The 21,185-nt window shown below is 41.0% G+C and overlaps 1 protein-coding gene across 6 annotated transcripts in view; it reads right to left on the minus strand.

Annotated features, from left to right (window-relative positions):
* Nucleotides 1–21,185, minus strand: part of CCDC88A (coiled-coil domain containing 88A) — a 348,165-nt gene that overhangs the window by 123,755 nt on the left and 203,225 nt on the right. For all 6 annotated transcript variants that reach the window (XM_084624216.1, XM_084624211.1, XM_084624213.1 and 3 more), the window contains 3 exons: nt 15,103–15,261; nt 8,094–8,240; nt 4,829–4,973 (listed from right to left, as the gene is read on the minus strand). In XM_084624216.1, the coding sequence (XP_084480342.1) occupies nt 4,829–4,973; nt 8,094–8,240; nt 15,103–15,261 (451 nt within the window). The remainder of the gene's footprint in view (nt 1–4,828; nt 4,974–8,093; nt 8,241–15,102; nt 15,262–21,185) is intronic.

The following is a 21,185-nucleotide window of genomic DNA, read 5'->3' on the forward strand; positions in this document are numbered from 1 at the left end:
AAAAAAGGAAGTCCATCCCCTTTGTTGGTATGAAGTATTTTCAGTCAATTCTCTTACACATTGGGGAACAGTTGCTGGTGTTCGTGAGACTGTGACTGCCGGTTCCATCAACGCATCATTGGTAGGGTAGAGCTATCTTCGACGTGGAGGCCGCGTGTAAAATTTCAAGGAGTCTGTGTTGGTTTTCCATCACCTCCTTGAAAGGGATGTTCTGGCTTTGTGCTACTTGGCGGAATAACTCCTGAAATTGTTTGAAATCGTCTACTGCAGTGGGGGGCAGTAGCATTGCTGCCTCATCCAGTGATGAAGGTGAATTGTGGGCAGGCAAAATGTGCTGTTCCGTGTCTTCGTCTCTTTCCTCTCCCATTTCCTCAGGGGCCTCCGAGACCTCCTGTAAGGAGGCCGTTATGGGGCGTATATGTCTCTGAGGAGTGGGAGGTCTGAGACAGTGTGCCCTGTAGGTCGCCCATGGGTCCTATTTAGGCCATTGCATTGTGAAAGGTATGGGTAGGCACATCCATGGGTTTTCCTTTCATGGTTGCATATCTCAGGCATGTGGTCCCTGGATCTGATGGGTCCCAGCAATGGTCCTGTGCCAGTGGGCGAGGAATGGCATGATGAGAAGATGCCCTCTTCCTTGTCACTGTCCTCCTCGCCTGAAAAAGGTGGGGCAATGGGAAAATTTGGTTGCTCCTGTGCTGTCTGCACCAGAGAGCTGTCCATGCTGAATAATGGAGAGCCTCGAGTGGAGGACATCGTCATGTCGGTATGTTGTGTAAACCAACAAGGTGCCAAGGATTTTGGTGCAGCGTTCATGGGTCCTGACGATTTTGATGTTGCCATGGTCAGTGCCGTTTGTGTGTGCAGTGGTTTAACTGGTGCTGATGGTGCCATTTTAGATCTCTTGGTCAGTGCCGATACTGTTGGTGGTATTGGCTTAGTTATTGGAGATGCCTGCGATGCCGTCACTTTCACCAGCATTTTCAGTGCCCTAGAGGAGGAGAGTGGCTTGTGTTTGCCTCTTCTCTCCTTACCCTTGACAGCAGAGGCCCCAGAGTGGGTGGGGCCAGAGGTTCCCAGTACCTCAAAGGTGCTCACTCTCAGCATGGGTGGCACTGAGGATAGCAACTGTGCAGGAGACAGTTTTCATTTTAACGGTTCTCTCTTTGTGGGGACAACATTGCTTTTTTCCTCATTTTCTTAGAGAAAGGAGTCTTTCCCACCTCCAGTGATGACATGCCTCGAGAGTCCCCAGTCGAGGGGTCCTGTTATTCGGGGTCAGAGGCTGGCTGGAGAGACTTTTCCATGAGGAAAGGTTTCAGGTGGAGATCTCTATCACACCTGGCTCTAGCCTTGACGTTGCTGCAGTAAGTGCAGTTTTGTGGTATGAGTGACACATAGTGAATCCCAAAATGGGCATAGAATCCCTACAAGAGTTGCATGTCTTAAAGCCTGGAGAACCAGGCCTGTTGTTAAGGTTCCTCGCTGAGGTAACTTTTATCAGAGAAAAGAAACTAAAGGGTGTGTGGAGTTTTGTTGAAACTATAATTAACTACTAACTGAAACTTAACTATTTCTAAATAATACTATTTCTAATTCCTTTTCTAGGTTTGTTGTCAACACCATTACAGAGCTTTGTCTCTCTGTCCCTGAGGATGGTTGAGAAGGAACTGAGGGGGTTTGGTCACATGCGCTAGAAGGGGTGCCAACAGTACTGCAAGGCGACCACTGCACAAGCGCAAACCAGATGGACACTACTATTGAAAATCTCCGATCAACAGTGCCAGGTCGCATTGACACGTGAAGTAGAGCACCCACGGAGACATCACTCAAAGAAGAATGAATTTGCTTATATATGGCATGTATAAATGCAGATTTACAGATCCTAGCATGCAAATTTATCATCTTATATGACAGTGATAAATCATGTATGAAAATCATGTATCAAATTTGTGAAATGGGCTAAAATGCAATAAAAATAAGGTATTCAAAAGTTTAACAAATAGACGGGGGGGGGGGCATCATTTGGCCTAAGGTCAGCCCTATCACCAGCCCATGATTAGGGTTCGAGCTGTAGGCTTCCTGGCCAACAGTTGGGATTGGAGTCAGTAGTGGTCTATGGTTAGATTTTAAAAGGGTAGGACTCCCCAATTCAGGGTTAGGGTTACAAACTATATGGCCCTCCAGTCTAAGGGGCTGGTTCAATAGGGATCCTCGGCCTAGGGTTACAAAAAGTAGAGCTCATTGGCCTACAGTTAGGATTAGAGTCAGCAGGTCTCCCCTGCCTACGGTTAGGTTTGGGTTAGGGTCTGGGTCAGCAGGGCTCTCTAGTCTAGGGTTTTAGTTGCAAAGAGTAGGTCTCCTGGGGCTTGGGTTACAATTTAAGTCAGTAGAGCTTCCTGGGCTAAGGTTAGGGTTCCAAAGGGTACAGCTTGTTCATTGTTTATACAAAGTTCCAAGGACTGGGACAAGACGCCCATGTAGCTCTGAACCAAAGTCTGGAGACAGATATGCTTTACCCCTGAGAATATTTTGGTTTTGCTCCCCAAATGGTTGTCGGGCTTGCAGTTTGAGGTCAGTACTATAGTCAGAAGGAAAAGTATCTCAGGGATAACTTCTGGTTGGTTGGTAATCAGGAAAATCCTCTTTGGAATCCAGCAGATCGGTCACCAACCCTCTGTTGTTCCTAAAGGGCTGTTACTAAAGGTCAGAAGTACGTCCCTTGATATAGTGCTCACAGTGCCTGATAGTTAGCAATTTTCACCCATAGTGTGGGAAAGAAATGTCCCCACATAGCTATACATTTAATTTGTGTCTGCTCTCAGTTATGAATCCATGACTTGCAAGTTATCTGAAACAACCAAACCCCTCTCAAACCGCTCTCAAGTGTCAGACCAAACTTTTTCACTGGATCTGGTGACGGTTCAGACAAAGGGTGAAAGCTCATAATTCTTTCCAACCTTGAAGTAGAATATGTACTGGGACTAGAATGTGGGCAATATGGCACTGGGAAAATCAAATATGTCCAGTGCTCAGGTAATATGGTCCCAAGAATCACTGTATATAAATTCTTTTGATAGCTCTGCTCTGTTGAAACCAGGTAGCTCCTCTCAATATGCTTTCTCCACTCCTTGTCCAGGTAATTGCATACAAACAGGAAAACCCTGCATATCTAGGGATTTGGTACCAGCAGATGATATTGAAGCAAGATTCAGGTAAAGCTCTTTTTGGCTTGTTCTCAGATCTGAAGCATCAACACCAGTGCCTACAACATTAGGTGTCTTGGGAGTGGGAGTAGAAAGACTGGCCTTTTGAGTCTTGGCTGGTTTCAAAGTCAGTACACTGAAACCAGATTCAACAGTCTTAGCCAACGTTAGTATCAAGAAGTACTGAGACACTGACTGAGACCCAGAAGATACATAAGGTCTCTCTATATAATGCCCAGGAAAAGATTTTTCAAAATGTTTAGGTGCTGAGGGTGTCTCAGCACTCAGGAAACAATCTGGGACTTCACTTCCTCTGCCAATTAGCAGGCACTGCCAATGATGTTGAAGGTAGCTTAGGAAAACCAGAGTGGGAGGATTTTGGAGCTTATGAAGGCTGTGCTGTGCCCTGCTTGGAATCCCAGCCTGGAAATTTGGGCGTTTCTGATGATTTTGCCTGCAGAGATTCCCACAATAGGACGTTCTAGAGCAGGAGTCAGTGACCTTTGGCATGCAGCCCATCAGGGTAGTGCTGCTTCCTCCAGCTCCCACTGGCCGGTAACTGCGGCCACTGGGAACTGCATGGGACTGTGCCTGCAGACGGTCAACGTAAACAAAATGTCTCATGGCCCACCAGCGGATTACCCTGATGGGCAGCATGCTGAAAGTCGCTGACCCCGTTCTAGAGCTTCAGATGATGATCCCTGCAGGCTGTGGGTGAGACAGATCAGCAGACCTCACACCTGTCCAGAACCATCAGCAGGTTTATGCCAACCCTCCAGTTCTGTATGGGACTAGATGATGCCTGTGCTGGACAGGAACCATTTCTTCTTTCTTAAATAAAGAAAAGTTGACTAACTACAATCTAACTAAAATAAAAATAACCCAAACAGGGCAAAAGAAAAAATGACAAGAGAAGCATCTAGGACATTTCACACACACTGAGTTCACTGCACCTTCAGAGATCCACAAAGAATTGAAGGATGGTTTGGGCCCAGGGACGTAGTTTGGGGGGGAGAGCGTTGCCCGCAAAATTCCAGCCTTGGACAGGCGCAGAATTTCCCTCATCATGTGCAGCCCCATTGGCCTGACTGGAGCTGTCCCCCGCCCCCAAATACAGAAGTCAAACTATGCCCATGTTTCGGCCACTCCCCTTTACAGCCTCAGAATCCTGCACTAGATGAGGGAGATTCCAGAGGTGCACAGCACAGGGGCTTTAATTTTACAAGTGGGAAAGTGCAGAGGCCATTCCAAGTGGAACTATCATCATTAACAGATGCCTGTTTTAGCCAGTTGATTCCAAAGAAGATGGAAATTTCTATATTAATGGTATATTTTTCTTCAGCATGTCACAAAAATCATTATATAAATAAAGGTCTTTTAGTTATTTTCATGCTGTTTTCTAAATTAAACAAATTGGGTCAAATTGTCAGCTGGTGTAAACCTGTATAGCTCTACTGAAGATGATTTCACCTTATACGTATGACTGTAGAAATAACTATGCATGTAAATAGGTCACTTCAAACATCAGTATTTTCAAAATTATTTCATAGTATTACTCTGATACCCTGTTTAACTATGCTATTCCAAATTTCTATTTAAACTAGTGGCAAGTATTCATTTACCTTCAGAAAGCTCAGTAGTTCTGTTAATCTGTTCAAGTTCCCAGCCAAGATGTAATGATTCATCCATGCTTTGTTTCTGAGCCATTTCTAGAGTCATATTTTCCTCCATGAGTTCCTCGATTTTTTTTCTGTCCATATCACGCTCCTTAAAAATTAACATGAACCCTTTAAAATAGTCTGCCTCAAAATGCACAAAAATATAAAATTCAATAGCCATTTGTAACATTGCACTCCATATGCTTTATGAAAATATGCTTGGAATGTGAATATTATGTAACTGGAATATGCTTTATGCAAAAGGTCTCTTGTAAGGTATCATTACAAAGCTTATAATATACTGAGTGTGTTCATCACATTTGTATAAATGTATCATTCTTGTACCTGATGCTAAAAATATGAAGTATTACTCTGAAGTTCTATTGTAACTATGCAAAGTGTGGGCCATTAATGGTGGCCTGGAATCTTGATAAGAAGATAAGAATGGACATACTGGGTCAGACCAAAGGTCCATCCAGTCCAGTATCCTGTCTACCGACAGTGGCCAATGACAGGTGCCCCAGAGGGAGTGAACCTAACAGGTAATGATCAAGTGATTCCCCCCACCCCTCGCCTTCCATCTCCACTCTCTGACAAACAGAGGCTAGGGACATCATTCCTTACCCATCCCAGCTAATAGCCGTTAATGGACTTAACCTCCATGAATTTATCTAGTTCTCTTTTAAACCCTGTTATAGTCCTAGCCTTCACAACCTCCTCAGGCAAGAAGTTCCACACGTTGACTGAGTGTTGTGTGAAGAAGAACTTCCTTTTATTTGTTGTAAACCTGCTGCCCATTAATTTCATTTGGTGGCCCCTAGTTCTTATATTATGGGAACAAGTAAATCACTTTTCCTTATTCACTTTCTTCACACCACTCATGATTTTATATACCTGTGTCATATCCCCCCTTAGTCTCCTCTCTTCCAAGCTGAAAAGTCCTAGTCTCTTTAATCTCTCCTCATATGGGACCTGTTCCAAAGCTCTTATCATTTTAGTTGCCCTTCTCTGAACCTTTTCTAATGCCAGTGTATCTTTTTTGAGATGAGGGGACCACAACTGTACGCGGTATTCAAGATGTGGGCGTACCATGGATTTATATAACGGCAATAAGAAATTCTCCGTCTTATTTTCTCTCTCTTTTTTAATGATTCCTAACATTCCATTTGCTTTTTTGACTGCCGCTGCACACTGCGTGGACATCTTCAGAGAACTATCCACGATGACTCCAAGATCTCTTTCCTGATTAGTTGTAGTTAAATTAGCCCCCATCATATTGTATGTATAGTTGGGATTATTTTTTCCAATGTGCATTATTTTACATTTATCCACATTAAATTTCATTTGCCATTTTGTTGCCCAATCACTTAGTTTTGTGAGATCTTTTTGAAGTTCTTCACAGTCTGCTTTGGTCTTAACTATCTTGAGCAGTTTAGTATTGTCTGCAAACTTTGCCCTCACTGTTTACCCCTTTCTCCAGATCATTTGTGAATACAATGAATTGGATTGGTCCTAGGACTGACCCTTGGGGAACACCACTAGTTACCCCACTCCATTCTGAAAATTTACCAAAATTTGGCTCGCTTTAACTAGGACAATTGGTTGTAAATGGCTCTGTTTACTTGTAAGCTTACCAGTGGGTAATGAAGTCTCACAGGACATGTGAACATATCACATGATACTGGAATCCATCTTAAACCTGGCTCTTTTCCGTTTAGAAGGAAGGGTAAGAACCCAGAGAGAGACAAAGGATTCCCGCCTTGTGCCAAAGATATAAAAGGGGGTGGAATAGAATAAAGTGGGCTGCCGGTCATGAGAAATCCCCTAGTTACCATTTGAGCTGGAACTAACAAGAACTGTACCGGGGAAACGATTGGGCCCAGAATAAGGAGTCCAGTCTGTGAAAGAAGCTTATTGGAACACCTCTGAGGGTGAGATTTACCTCTATTCAGTTTCTTAAATGTATTAGGCTTAGACTTGCATGTTTTGTTTTATTTTGCTTGGTACCTTACTTTGTTCTGTCTGTTATTACTTGAACCACTTAAATCCTACTTTTTGTACTTAATAAAATCACTTTTGTTTATTAATTAACCAAGAGTAAGTGATTAATATCTGGGGGAGCAAACAGCTGTGCATATCTCTCTATCAGTGTTATAGAGGGAGGACAATTTATGAGTTTACCTGTATAAGCTTTATGCAGAGTAAAACGGATTTATTTGGGGTTTGGATCCCATTGGGAACTGGGTGTCTGGGTGCTGGAGATAGGTGATTTGCTGAGCAGCTTTTGGTTCAAGTCTGCAGCTTTGGGGGTGTGGACCAGACCTGGGTCTGTGTTGCAGCAGACTAGCATGTCTGGCTCAACAAGGCAGGGTCCTGGAGTCCCAAGCTGGCAGTGGAAAACGGGCTCAGAGGTAATTCCAGCACGTCAGGTGACAGTCCCAAGGGGGTCTCTGTGACCGAACCTGTCACACCATTATTTTACAAAATACTAACAGTTGGATTCTCTGGTCTGCTAAGGCCACTTCTGGACTGATTACAATGGTCTCAAAGTGACTGGAAACAAATCATGGAAAATTTCCCCTGTACAAAGGAACTCTCTTGTCAGCATTAGGCTTGGGGAGGTGGCTCTACTCAGTCCGCCACCCCCAGCTCCAAAGTAAAGGGAAGGAGGGTGTTTATCATTTTGGTAAGGCATGCTAGCATTTTGGTAAGATAAATAAGATTATAAATAAGATAAATCACATATTAAAAAAAGAAAAATAATGTTAATAGTTATACAAACATTATTTGTTCTTTTAAACTTAATATTGCATTGTCTGTATTAGAGCTGGTTAAAACACAGAAAATATTTTTGTGAAAATATTTGTGAAAACTTTGCTGTTTTTTGTCAACTTTCCAAATTTTGACCAATTCAATTTTGGATGAATATTCAACCAGATACCATCTTTCTCTCAAAGAAGGTTTTAATTGCTATCACTGGTTCTATATTCCTGTTCAACAGACTCCCCTTAGCAACAGATGTCTCTTTACGCAGAACTGAAGCTATTGAAGAAAATAACATCATGTTTGTGTGTCTGAAAATTGTAAGCTATTCAGGCCCTACTTTTTTCTTCCACTGAGTCTTGAAGGCCTTCCATTATTAAAACTTTCAAATGTAAATTCAAAAAACAACAGTTATATTTTTCTTAAAAACACAGTTATGAGTGTCATCTTCTATTTAAATACTTACCATCTCCATATCATGTAGTTTAGCTTTTAATTGCAGATTCTCCTTTTCCAGTTCATGTAATTTATCAGAACGGGCTCGGGTCCCTTCTAGTTGATCTTCCAACATTGTCTTTGTTTCCAACAATACCTGATTGTCTTCTTTTAACTCCTTCAAGAGTTAAACAGAAATCAAAGTTTTCTCATTCATACCAAAGCTGAATTCAGCATATCTAGTTTTTAAAATATCAATGTAAGAATACAAAATGAATTTTAATGGTAAAAACAAAAACTTGTTTTATACTATTTTCTACGGCTCCCGATTATCGCACTTAACTCATGCCATTAACTCAAAAAAATTAATCACGATTAAAAAAATTAATTGCAATTAATCACACAGTTAAACAGTAGAATACCAATTGAAATTTATTAAATACTTTGGATGTTTTTCTACATTTTCAAATATATTGATTTCAGTTACAACACAGAATACGAAGTGTACAGTGTGCTCTTTAGATTATTTTTGATTGCAAATATTTGCACTGTAAAAATGATAAACAAAAATATTATTTTTCAATTCACCTCATACAAGTACTTTGTACAATCTCTTTATGGTGAAAGTGTAACTTACAAATGTAGATTTATTTAATTACATAACTGCACTCATAAACAAAACAATGTAAAACTTTAGAGCCCACAAATCCACTCGGTCCTAATTCTTGTTCAGCCAATCACTAAGACAAAAAAGTTTGTTTACATTTAAGGGAGAAAATGCTGCCTGCTTCTTTATTACAATGCCACCTGAAAGTGAGAACAGCCATCACACAGCATTTTTGTAGCGGGCGTTGCAAGGTATTTACTTGCCAGATTTGCTAAACATTTGTATACCCATTCGTGCTTCGGCCACCATTCCAAAGGACATGCTTCCATGCTGATGATACTTGTTAAAAAAATGTTAATTAAATTTGTTACAGAACTCCTTGAGGGAGAATTGTATGTCTCCTGCTCTGTTTTACCTGCATTCTGCCATATATTTCATGTTATAGCAGTCTTGGATGATGATCCAGCACATAGAATCATAGAGTATTAGGGTTGGAAGATACCTCAGGAGGTCATCTAGTCCAATCCTCTGCTCAAAGCAGGACCAACACCAACTATGTTTGTTTTAAGAATACTTTCACTTCAGGTTTCACAAAACGCAAAGAAAGTACCATAATGAGATTTCTAAAAATAGCTACAGCACTTGACCCAAGGTTTAAGAATCTGAAATACCTTCCAAAATCTGAGCCGGACAAGGTGTGGAGCATGCTTTCAGAAGCCTTAAAAAAGCAACACTCCAATGCGGAAACTACAGAACCCAAACCACCAAAAAAGAAAATCAACCTTCTGGTGGCATCTGACTTAGATGATGAAAATGAACATGCATTAGTCCTCTCTGCTTTGGATCATTATCGAGCAGAACCCATCATCAGTCCTCTGGAATGGTGGTTAAAGCATGAAGGGACATATGAATCTTTAGCGCATTTTGCATGTAAATATCTTGCAACACTGGCTACAACGATGCCATGCGAATGCCTGTTCTCACTTTCAGGTGACATTGTAAACAAGAAGCAGGCAGCATTATCTCCTGCAAATTGTAATCAAACTTGTTTCTCTGAGTGACTGGCTGAAGTAGGACTGAGTGGACTCGTAGGCTCTAAAGTTGTACATTGTTATATTTTTGAATGCAGTTATTTTTTTGTACATAATTATACATTTGTAAGTTCAACTTTCATGATAGAGAGATTGCACCTTAGTACTTGTATTAGGGGAATTGAAAAATACTATTTATTTTGTTTTTTACACTGCAAATATATATAAAAATAAATATAAGTGAGCACTGTATTCTTTGTATTGTGTGTTGTAATTGAAACCAAAATATTAGAAAATGTAAAAAACATCCAAAAATATTTAAATAAATGGTATTCTATTATTAACAGCACAATTAATCGTTAATTTTTTTAATCGTGAGATTAATCATGATTAATTTTTAATCGCTTGAGAGCCCTATTTTCATAAAAAATGCATTTCCAACTGCATGTTACACAACAAAATGTTTGAGTGCTAAAAATTACATCTGAAATATTAAAATCAGACCTCTATTATGATTCAAGCAGACTGAAGTCTATATGAAATTTTAAGTAACTGTACTGTAAACATTTACTATCCAACTATTATTAGCTTAGGAAAAAGAAATGTTCAGTAAAATTATATGGATAAATGCATTGCCAATAATTGTGATTTGGCCTCAATTATCTCTGGATTTTGAAATTTGATCTGGACAGGCACAATCCCAGTCAGTGTCCTGGCTGCAACAAACAGGAGTTGTAGGGTTGTTCTTTTTTAAAACAATGTTGGCTTCCCTTGCACAGAGGAACAATACTAGTTTTGCAGTACTTGGAGGACCACTGTTGCCAGTGAGGTGGAGGCTGGATTTTCCTTGTAGGACATGGGAAATTAAGCCACTCTAGCCTAAGCAATTGTTGTTCCTGTTAACTGAGTTGCATATTCAAAATACCACCAATATTTCAAAATATTAGGCAAAAAGTACTTGTTCAACTGCAACCACCTCTTTGTTCAATAAAACACCTCTCCCTCTTCCTTGTGCCACCATTTAATAAATTATTTTAATATCAAATAGATCCCTCAAGTTGAAGGAATTAGAGATCAAAGCATTAAAGAGTACTTACTAATAAAGCATAATTATTTGTATATGCACATACATCCATTTTGCCTAGACCCATAATTACATGTCTAATACTGTTGAAAATGCAATAGCATGCTTAAGGGGTCCCAACAGCTTCAACTGATGCATATGTACTAGCAGTTTTCATATCCTTTAATGGTATCTGACGAAAATATTAACGAACCTACAAGAACTCAGTTTGATTCATTCAAGCCAAGCATATCTTTTTCAAATGTCAGCACAAGCCAGCTGCAATCTATGAAACTGATATTGAACGAAGAAATCTTGACTTCATGTTCCTTACTTCACAAATGTTAAAAATTATTTTCGAATATTATTTTAGGTGCACAAATGACTAGGGGTGTGTGTGTGGCGGGGGTGGTGTGGTGTGGTGTGTGCATTTGTTTTAAACCAGCATTTTAGGAACATGAAAATTCCATCTGTTTAGCTACTTGGCCACTTTGTTATTTTCAGTTCTGCCTTCATCAAGTCTTTCATCATATTGTTCTTGAAATCATTTATATACTATAGTGAAATTCATCCCTTTCAGATGGCCCACATATGAGTGTCCTCTTCTTCACAGGCACACCATGGAAAATGCACTATGTGCTCTAGCATCTGACTTTCAAATGCTCACCTACAGATTAATTTTCTTGACCAACTTCAAAATTTTGTTTCATTGTTATCTGCATGACTTAAACTCTATGCTCTCATTTTTAGTGGAAATTTTTAGTTTCTACGCTTTTTGTGTAATTTGAACATATTTTGGGGAAAAATAGCTTCTTGTTAATTAAAGTATTTTCTGCAATCTAATGTTAAATTTTATTTTGCCCTTAATTTATGTGCTACTGCAACACTTATTTCTATGGTTCTCCAAATCAGTTTCTCTATATTTTTAAATGATTTCATTTTTTTCTAGAGAGACAAGGTGAGTAAGGTAATATCTTTTATTGGACCAACTTCTGTTAGTGAGAGAGACAAGCTTTTGAGCTTACATAGTGCTCTTCTTCAGGTCTGGGAAAGTAAGGGCAGGTCTACATGCCGCTATTTCATATCTGGTGAAGACACTCAAGCTTCTGGGATAGATCTCACCCATTGGCTTAACAACTCCACCTCCATGAGAGGCAGTAGCTATGTTGGCAGGAGAGGCTCTCTTGCTGACATATTGCTATCTACATAGGGGATTAATGTCGGTATAACTACATCGCTCAGGGGTGTGGATTTTTCACACTACTGAGCTATGTAGTTATACCAAAGTAAGCATGTAGTGTAGAACAAGCCAAATTTAAAGTATCACTGCTAAACACAAGGGTTGAACAGAAAGTTTAAACATAAGTAGTTAACTTTGAATAGTCCTTGAAATATGTATTAAGTGGCCTGTTGACACCCGTTCAGTCACAGGGAAGAAAGGAAGGGAAGGAGGAGGAAAAAAAACAGCTGGAGGGTTTGTTAGTGCATTACATATTGTTGTAATAACCCATAAATCCAATGTCTGTGGTCAGTCCATGATTTTTAGTGTCTAGCAAAGTTATGAATTTAATAACTCCTGGGATCGTCTTTTAATAGTGTGCAGGTTTCCTTTCAGGACGAGGACTGAGAAGTCAGACATAGAGTGATCTCTCTGGGAAAAGTGTTCACCCACAGGTGATAGGGTGTTTTTGTGTTTGATTATTTTCCTGTGCGAGTTCATTCAAGAGCCTAGTGAAAAGAAAAGGAGTACACTTCATCGGATGCATTCAGTGGAAAATACAGTGGGGAGATTTATATACACAGAGAACATGAAACAATGGGTGTTACCATACACACTATAACAAGAGAGCTATTACCAGCAGGAGAGCGGGGGCGGGGGGAACCTTTTGTAGTGATAATCAAGGTGGGCCATTTCCAGTAGTTGACAAGAATGTCTGAGGAACAGTGGGGAGTGGAGGGGGGAATAAACATGGGGAAATAGTTTTACTTTGTGCAATGACCCATCCACTCCCAGTCTCTATTCAAGCCTAAGTTAATTGTATCCAGTTTGAAAATTAATTTCAATTCAGCAGTCTCTCATTGGAGTCTGTTTTTGTAGTTTTTTTGTTGAAGAATTTCCACTTTTAGGTCTGTAATTGAGTGACCAAAGAGATTGAAGTGTTCTCCAACTGGTTTTTGAATGTTATAATTCTTGACGTCTGATTTGTGTCCATTTATTCTTTTACGTAGAGCCTAGTGATTGTCTGGTTTCACCCACATAATTGTTATTGGGGCATATTTTATCCAATCAAGCCTAGTTTCCAACACCACAATTTTAGTTCACTGATTTCAGGTTCCACACTTGAACACTTGAGCTTGTTCAGGAATGGTAGGTTTGATGACAGATTGTTGATTGCTCCATTTGTTGTACCCAGGTAAGGTTTCGTCAGAGTTGGGAGTTGGTCAGACTATTGCGTGGTTTAAGGTGGGATAGTAGAACAACTTCATCACAGAAGGCCATGTTGACATGGATGCAAAAATCCCCCAAGAAAACGAGTCTTAAGAACTTCACCACCATTGATAACAATGTCTCAGTTCCAGAAATCAAAAAAGGTCCCACATAACTGTCTCCCAACAGACGTCTTGTAACTTGTCTCTTACCACAGTTCTCAAGTACCTTCTCTACTTTGCCAGTGATGTTGGCTTTGAAGCTCCGTTCATCTCATTTTTCCCTTTCTAGGAACACAGGAATTGCCATACTTCATCAGAACAGTTTTGTCCTGTTTTTGACAGTAGCTAGCCAGATGCTTCAGAAGAAAGAGCAACAATTCCCCATAGAAGTCTTTTATGCAATAATCTGCTTATTGGGAAGTTTTTTTCTACTCTCATCAATTAGTAGCTATCTTATGCTTTTAAATATGGTTTTATATTCTTCAAAAATGTTTTATCCTATCTAATGTAACTGTGAATGTTCCAGTCTATATGAATGTCTCATCCTTTTCTGAATCCTTCTAAGGTCTTGGCTTCAATGATATCTGACTATGTGTTCCATAGCTTAATTATAAACTGCATACAAATGTATTTTCTTTCATCAGTTTCAAATTTGCTGCCTTGCAATTTCATTGATTCCCTCAGTGTTCTATGAAAGGAAAGAGCAAAGAATAGTACCAAACTGACTTTCTCTATATCATACATTATTTTACATATTTCTGTCATGTGATCTTTTATTTTATCCCTCTCTAAACTAAGTATTCCTAATTTTTTTCAATTTTCTCTTCACATGGAAATATTTTCATGTTTCTAATAATCTCTATCATCTGTCTGTAAAACCTCTTCTATTTTCTGTTATATCATTTTTCAAGTTGAGTGACTAGACTTAACACAGTTTTCAAGGTAAGGATGTCCCATCAGGTTATATAATGTCATTATAAAAGTTACAGTGTTTTATATCATATGTTATACAGACTAACACTGCTTGTTTTTTGACTGCTGCTTCATAATGAAGACAGGACATTAGTGAAATGTCAAAATGACACTGAAATCTTTTTCCCAAGTTAGTTTTCAACTTAGCAACATAGTTCAAATTATTCCTTCCAATAAACATTACCTTGCATTTATTGAATGTGATCTGCCAATTTGTCTAGTTTTCTTAGGTTCCCCTGAAGTTCCTTACAGACTTTTCTGATTTTGACTACCCTTAATAATTTTGCATTCTGTGCAAATTTTGTGACATCCCCATTCACCTGCTGTTTCCAGACAAAGGTCGTGGCCTCAGTAAAGATAATTGGGCATCCCACTGTCTTTTTTGTCTCTTACCAATTTCTAATTCATGATAGAATTTGAAATGTCTCTTCAATTCTATCTCTGTCTTTTCCCATGTTTTATGCATGAAATACCGTCCTAATCCTGGTTCACCATGCCAACTTCTTTTCCTCATTCAGATCATTCCTGAAAACTTCCTTCCCCCATGATACCCAGAAGAAATGAATGAAAAATTAAACTTAAAATAAATTTCAAGCTAACTCCCTCTAGGGTGTTTCCCATGTCTTCTTTATATCTGCTTGTAGACCCTGATCCTGCAAGTGGATCAGCATAGATGGACCCATGCACTAACAGAGAGTCTTGCTGACTTCAAATGAAACTCCATGTGGATAGATATTTGAACACTCATCTTGAAAACAACAATTTATCAGACAAGATAGAATAATATATTGCAGTGCAAGAATCTATCAAATTGCTTTCATGTCTTCATTTCTTTCATGTCAAAATAAAAAAAAAAGAGAGAAAGCAATATCAATTGGCAACACGTTTTTTACTAAAAAAACAAATTGTATATGATTAAGAATTGCTTTAAATATACCTCAACTCTAGCCTTGTAAAATACAATATCATGCAGCCTCTCTTTGTATCGGCTGACTTCACTTTCAAGCTTGTCAACTCGGATTGCCTTCTCACGGAGTGCGTCTAACTCATCACGGTACACTCTGGCAGAGCGCGCATCCGAAAGCAAATTCATGTTCTAGAAAATAAAAAATTAAGTTATATGATAGGTATATGAGATGATATATTGTTCATCTCTTTTTCTATTTTTTCACAAACCTAGATGGATTGCCTAATTGGAATATATAAACATAATGTATATTTACACAAATTACATGTCCAGATTTTGTTTCCTATCTAACACTAAAGCTCTTAAAGGGGGGTTCAGTGAGTTTCAACATATATTTCTTTCAAGTAGAACAAAGAAAAATTACTTCAATGTGATTAAATTCCTACCCAAAAGATCCACATTATTTGTCATTTCTTACATGAGCAACTTGAAAATGCTTTAAAGCAAATACAAAAACGCTGAATCTTCTTTATGTGTCTTAATTCTCAATTCAAACCAAAACTGTGATGGGGTATATAGGAAGGGGCTAGAGAGGCCCTGGTGGCAGGGCTAGTGTCCACCCACAACCCACTATCTGGCCCTGTCTATCATGCATGATAGGAAGGTGACATTTAAAAGGGAGAACCCTGCAGTAAATAGGGGGAAAGGAGCAAGATTGCCCTAAATAGCAGACAGCAGGAGCAACTTCTGATGCTGCAGTATGAACTTCTAAGCAGATCTTCACCCTAACCCTGAGGAAAGTACAGTGGACTACCAGGGTAAGACAGACAGGCAGAGCCTGCCACAGAGCAATTTCCCCCAACCTGTTACATTAGGGATGGATTTTTGGCACCACCCCACCCCCTTTTGCGGTGACCTCAGGGAGGGAGTATCCCTGAAGGCATGGGGGTTTGTGACTTTCATTTTGATCCCCCAGCTAGAGAGACTCAAGCAGGGGTGCCATTTCAGATAGGGGTGGGGGGGAAAGACAATTTTAACTGTGATTCAAGGGACCACTTAGGCACTTGAAAACTAATTTTTTGCAGATAATAACTTAGAAATTAGCTGACAGAAGCACTGTATCTCATTCCTATATAAAGAAAGAAAAAACATACAAACAACAATTAAACCCACATTTTAAGTGTATACGTAAGATTAGAACAATCAGGAGATAATACAGCAAGATATTGCCAATCCCAAACCTTGAGGTATCAGTTCTGAAGCCTTGACACAGATAGCAGATACACATATTTGGATGTTAGCAGCACGGATCTATAAAAAACAAATTTTGGCAGCCAAATTTTACAGATTTGCTTGTGTTTATGTTAACTGAAGGGTTTATACAAACAGTTACGATATATATGAAGGATTAAGTTAGAAGGATGTTTCTTGTGTGTTGCTGTAAGGATTAGTGAGAGTAAACATCACCGCAATGAAATTCACAGATGGTACTGAAGGTTATGAGACTCTGCCATACCCTCAGAAATGTTAGAGTAAGTACAACAGGAGATAAGAATACTTACCAGCAGGAAAAGGAGATATAGCCGACAGCTGCAAAATGGCTGCTTGAGGGCAGCAGCTCCTCAAAAGGTATTCTGGGGAAAGGTCCTAGAAAAGTGCAACCACACTCTGGGGAGATTTGATAAAATCCAGACATTCACCAGAGGAATCAGTGTTTCTGTGTCACAGCCGATGGACCTGACCCAAAGCCCATTGTAGGCAAAGGAAAGACCCCCACAGACAAGTGGGACTAAATGGTAGAATAAATGGCCACACTGGTGCCATTCACTAAAAAATTAGAGAGTTGGAAAAAAATTGGGAAAATTTTAAGTGTATTTAAAACAATATTTTTGGTGGCGGCAGCACACACTTGTTTCTTCACCGCAAGGTGGTCTACTCTGCAGTGCTATTCTTGCAGCCTGAATCTTCCAAAGCTGGCCTGTCTGTGAGGATAATTATCATCTGAATGTGCCTGGCGCAGCAGCCCCCTCCCCCACCTGAGCAACCTCATATCTATTGGTGTCACAAAGGGCTTGCCTTAGAAGCAAAAGGCCTTTTAACATGTTGACATGTGAAGGGTGAGGGGCAGATCATGATGAAATCTACAGCAAGCATCTTCCGGCCTAAGCACAGAGCTTGAGAGCTTCCTGCCTCCCACCATTACCTGAGCATGTTTGTTTCAGGAATGAAAAAGTGTTGCAGAAGCTCCCAGCCCTACCAGATACACCTCTGCATTCTTATTTGCTGAGCAAAGAATAGGCCAGTGAGGGAAGGGGGGAGAGGAGTGAGCGACGTCACTCCCAGCCAGTGGTACGAAACTGGGTGGAGGCGTGGAGGAGCCCCCTCTGCCTCACCTAAATGGTCCCCCTGGACTTCAGGAGGCCCACAAAACGCAGATAGCAGGGAAGTGGGGGCGGTGTCGCAACTACCCAGTGTAGACAACTGAGTGTGGTCAGGTTCCCCCACCCCCTGAGGGAGGAATCACCAAGGACTCGTTACAAAACCCCTGACAATGCTGAGCAATACTAGTACTGAACTAGTATTTTAAAAAATAGAGTCACTGATGAATGAGAACAAAAGTACAATACAATTGCCTTCAGAAAAAAAAAGAATTTCTTGTCACTTTAACAGTAACATATAGTAAAGACAACACAGAATGTTTATTTACCTTACTAGAACTGTCGTTTTTCGAGATGTGTCGTCCACATGTATTCCACTTCTCATGCACACAAGATCAGACACTTTTGAATAGCAGTGTCTGTTGGGGCTGCATCTGTGCCCTGCATGCTCTCCAGTGACTGATAGCTTAGAGAGCACAAAGCGTGGTGCGGCTGCAACCACTCTCAAGTTTCTTCACCAAAACAGAATACAGATTGCCAAATAGCCCACAGTAGCAGGGAAGAAGGGCAGGTTGTTGAATATATGTGTATAACAGATGTCAAAGAATCACTAGTTATGGGAAAGTAAACTGTTTTTTCTTCTTTGAGTGATTGTCCACGGGTATTATGGTAACCCATGAGCAGTAAATAAAGACCTGGAGATGGGTACTTAGAGTCTACTGAAACAATGACAGTAGGACAAGTCTGCCAAAACAGGTGTCAGGATCAGGATGTGGGTGGTCTGACCTAGTGGTTAGTGTAACCCCCAAATTTTACATTTGTGTGTAACCCCAGAATTTGACAGTATTCAGTCAGCCATCTTTTGTGTCCAGGTAGTGCTAGCTAAAGAACAAATAACACATAGCTAGGAATAATCGTAGACCCTGAGAGGCAAGGCCAGACAGCTGCATATTTGCTGTTTGTCTAATCAGAGTGGGAGGGATTTAATGTACCATGAAAATGGAAGGAATGTTTGGACAGTCAACGTTGGTTAGGAGCCTCTGACATATACGTTTTATTGTTGTTATGACTAGAAATGCTTTAATAATAAGAGATAATGAGTAGTTTGCTGAAACTGGGAGAACTGGTGACCCACCGGGGTTACTTATGGTGACCCACTAGGAATCAGTATGAGTTATGTGCTTTGTTTAAGTTCGCTATAAAAGATTAGGTGAAAGAATATACTTTGAAGCAATCCAAGGAAGCTTTTCTTTGGGCAAGAATCTGGTACCTAAACTCCCCAGCAACTGGACAGAAGGAGGGCCCTTGGAAGGCTGGTTGCTGATTCCTCAAAACCATTTCAGCCTTTGGGTATATAAAATTTTTGGAATGCTCTAACCCTACTGCTACAGCTTGTGTATGTGTGTGTGCACGCATGTTTAAGACCTAATGAAAAAGTAGTGTTAGGTAAAAGCACTTTGGTTTGTGCCAATCATTTAGCAGACAGAGGAGCTGACACCACCTGGAGAAAAACAGTTAAGTTAAATCTTAACTTAAATCTCCTGTGTGTATATAAATCTCCTCACTGTATTTTCCACTGAATGCATCCGATGAAGTGAGCTGTAGCTCATGAAAGCTTATGCTCAAATAAATTGGTTAATCTCTAAGGTGCCACAAGTCCTCCTTTTCTAGTTAAGTTACTACTGCTTTGGGTTCTGAAAACCCTGGGTAAGAGTTAGAGTCAAGGCCCAGCCTAGTATTAGAACCAGGACCCTGCTTAGTGCTTAGAACCAGGGACAGTGCCCAATATGGAAACATCATCAAGGAACACCACTGACGTTGCCTGCACTCTTGTCAAACGCACAAATATCTGTTGAGGGGCACACCAGACGCTATCTCGTAAGCACTCCTGATGCAAGATGTTATCCACCTGGAGATGGTCTGCACCGAGACCTCTTGACACTTCATACAGTCCGCATATATTATGAATAGGTGAGAAAAGGTGCTGAGGCACCGAACTGTTCCGTCCTGTCCAGAAAGAAGGCTAGACAACAGCTAACATGTAGAGTGGCACTGCTCCTCTGGAAAGGAATGCAGTTCGGGAAAAAATACGGGCAAGTACACCACCTGGTGCAGGTGAAATTGGGAGACCATCTTGGAAACAAACTTCAAGAGTGGTCAACCTTGTCCCTGAAGCACTGTGTGTAAGGAGAACCAGCCATGAAGGCCTGTAACTCACTCTCTCCTGGTCAAAGTAATGGCTATCAAGAATGCCATCTTCTGAGACAGGAGGGACAGTGGGCAGGAAGGAAGGAGCTCTAATGGAGACCCCATCAGAGCTGCTAAAACCATGTTCAGGTCCCACAAGGAGGCTGGCTCTTGGACTGGAGGATGTAGGCGGAGGAGCCCGCTGAGAAATCTCATCACCAAAGCTTTTGAGGAAACTGACTTCCCTTCGATGGGCAGATGAAAAGCTGATATTGCTGCCACATGCACTCTCAAAGAACTGAGTGCTAGGCCAATTCCTGAAGGTGCAGCAAGTACTCCAAGATGTCCTGGCTGGAAGTGTCTGCCGGACGGGTCCCATGGGCTAAGGACCAAATGGAAAACCTCTTCCACTTCACCAAGTAGGCTGCTCCAGTGGAAGGCTTCTTACTGTTAAGTAGTACCTGTTGGACAGTCTCGGAACAACAACCCTTCAATCTCATTCAGCCACCACGCCATCAGGGACAGCAGGGCCATCGCTAGTTGAAAGGTGAGGCCATAGTACTGCTTGAGGAGGTCGCGAAGGAGAGGAAGCGGCGTGGAAGGCTGAAATGACAGTGAGAAGATACAAGAACAAGTGCTGTCTTGACCACACCAGGTGATGAGGATGAGTCTGGCTCGGTCTGCCTTGAGCCTGGCAATCACAGAGTCATAGAATATCAGGGTTGGAAGGAATCTCAGGAGGTCATCTAGTCCAACTGCCTGCAGGACCAATCCCCAACTAAATCATCCCAGACAGGGCTTTGTCAAGCCTGACCTTAAAAACTCTAAAGAAGGAGATTCCACCACCTCCCTAGGTAACCCATTCCAGTGCTTCACCACCCTCCTAGTGAAAAAGTTTTTCTTAATAGCCAATCTAAACCTCTCCCACTGCAACTTGAGACCATTACTCCTTGTTCTGTCATGATCTGGGTAAGGACCGGTATAAGAGGGAATGCATACAGCAGACCTCGCTTTCAGCTGCAGTGGAAGGCGTTGGAGAGGGAGCCCAGGCCGAGATCAGAATAGGCAATACTTCCTGTTTTCACTCGTCACAAAGCAGTCGATTGTGGGAATGCCCCAAGTTGCAACCACCCCCCGGAGGACCTCTGTCTTCAGGGACCAATCATGGCTCGGGGAGAAGACCCTGCTGAGATGATCAGCAAGACAACTCTGGACCCCCGGCAAATGGAAAACTATTGTTTTCCATTGGGGGTAATGTCCTCATCAATACAGAATTGCCACAGATTGATTGTCTCCAGGCAGAGTGCTCTGGAGCAAGCTCACCCTTGTTTATTCATGTTGTACATCACGGTAGTATTGTCCGTGAGTATGTGAATCACTGAATGTCTGATCCAGTCCCGAAAGGCACAACATGCATTCTGGCTCCAACACACTGATATGGAGCAAGGGGTCCTGCTCTGACCACAGGCCCTGCACCCACAACGAGTCTAGATGCACTCCCCCAACCCAGAAGGGATGCATCAATAACCACTGGTGGAAAGGGCCAAG

Source organism: Lepidochelys olivacea, assembly GCF_965140295.1.
Source record: "Lepidochelys olivacea isolate rLepOli2 genome assembly, chromosome: 3".
NCBI classification, from domain to species: Eukaryota; Metazoa; Chordata; order Testudines; family Cheloniidae; genus Lepidochelys; species Lepidochelys olivacea.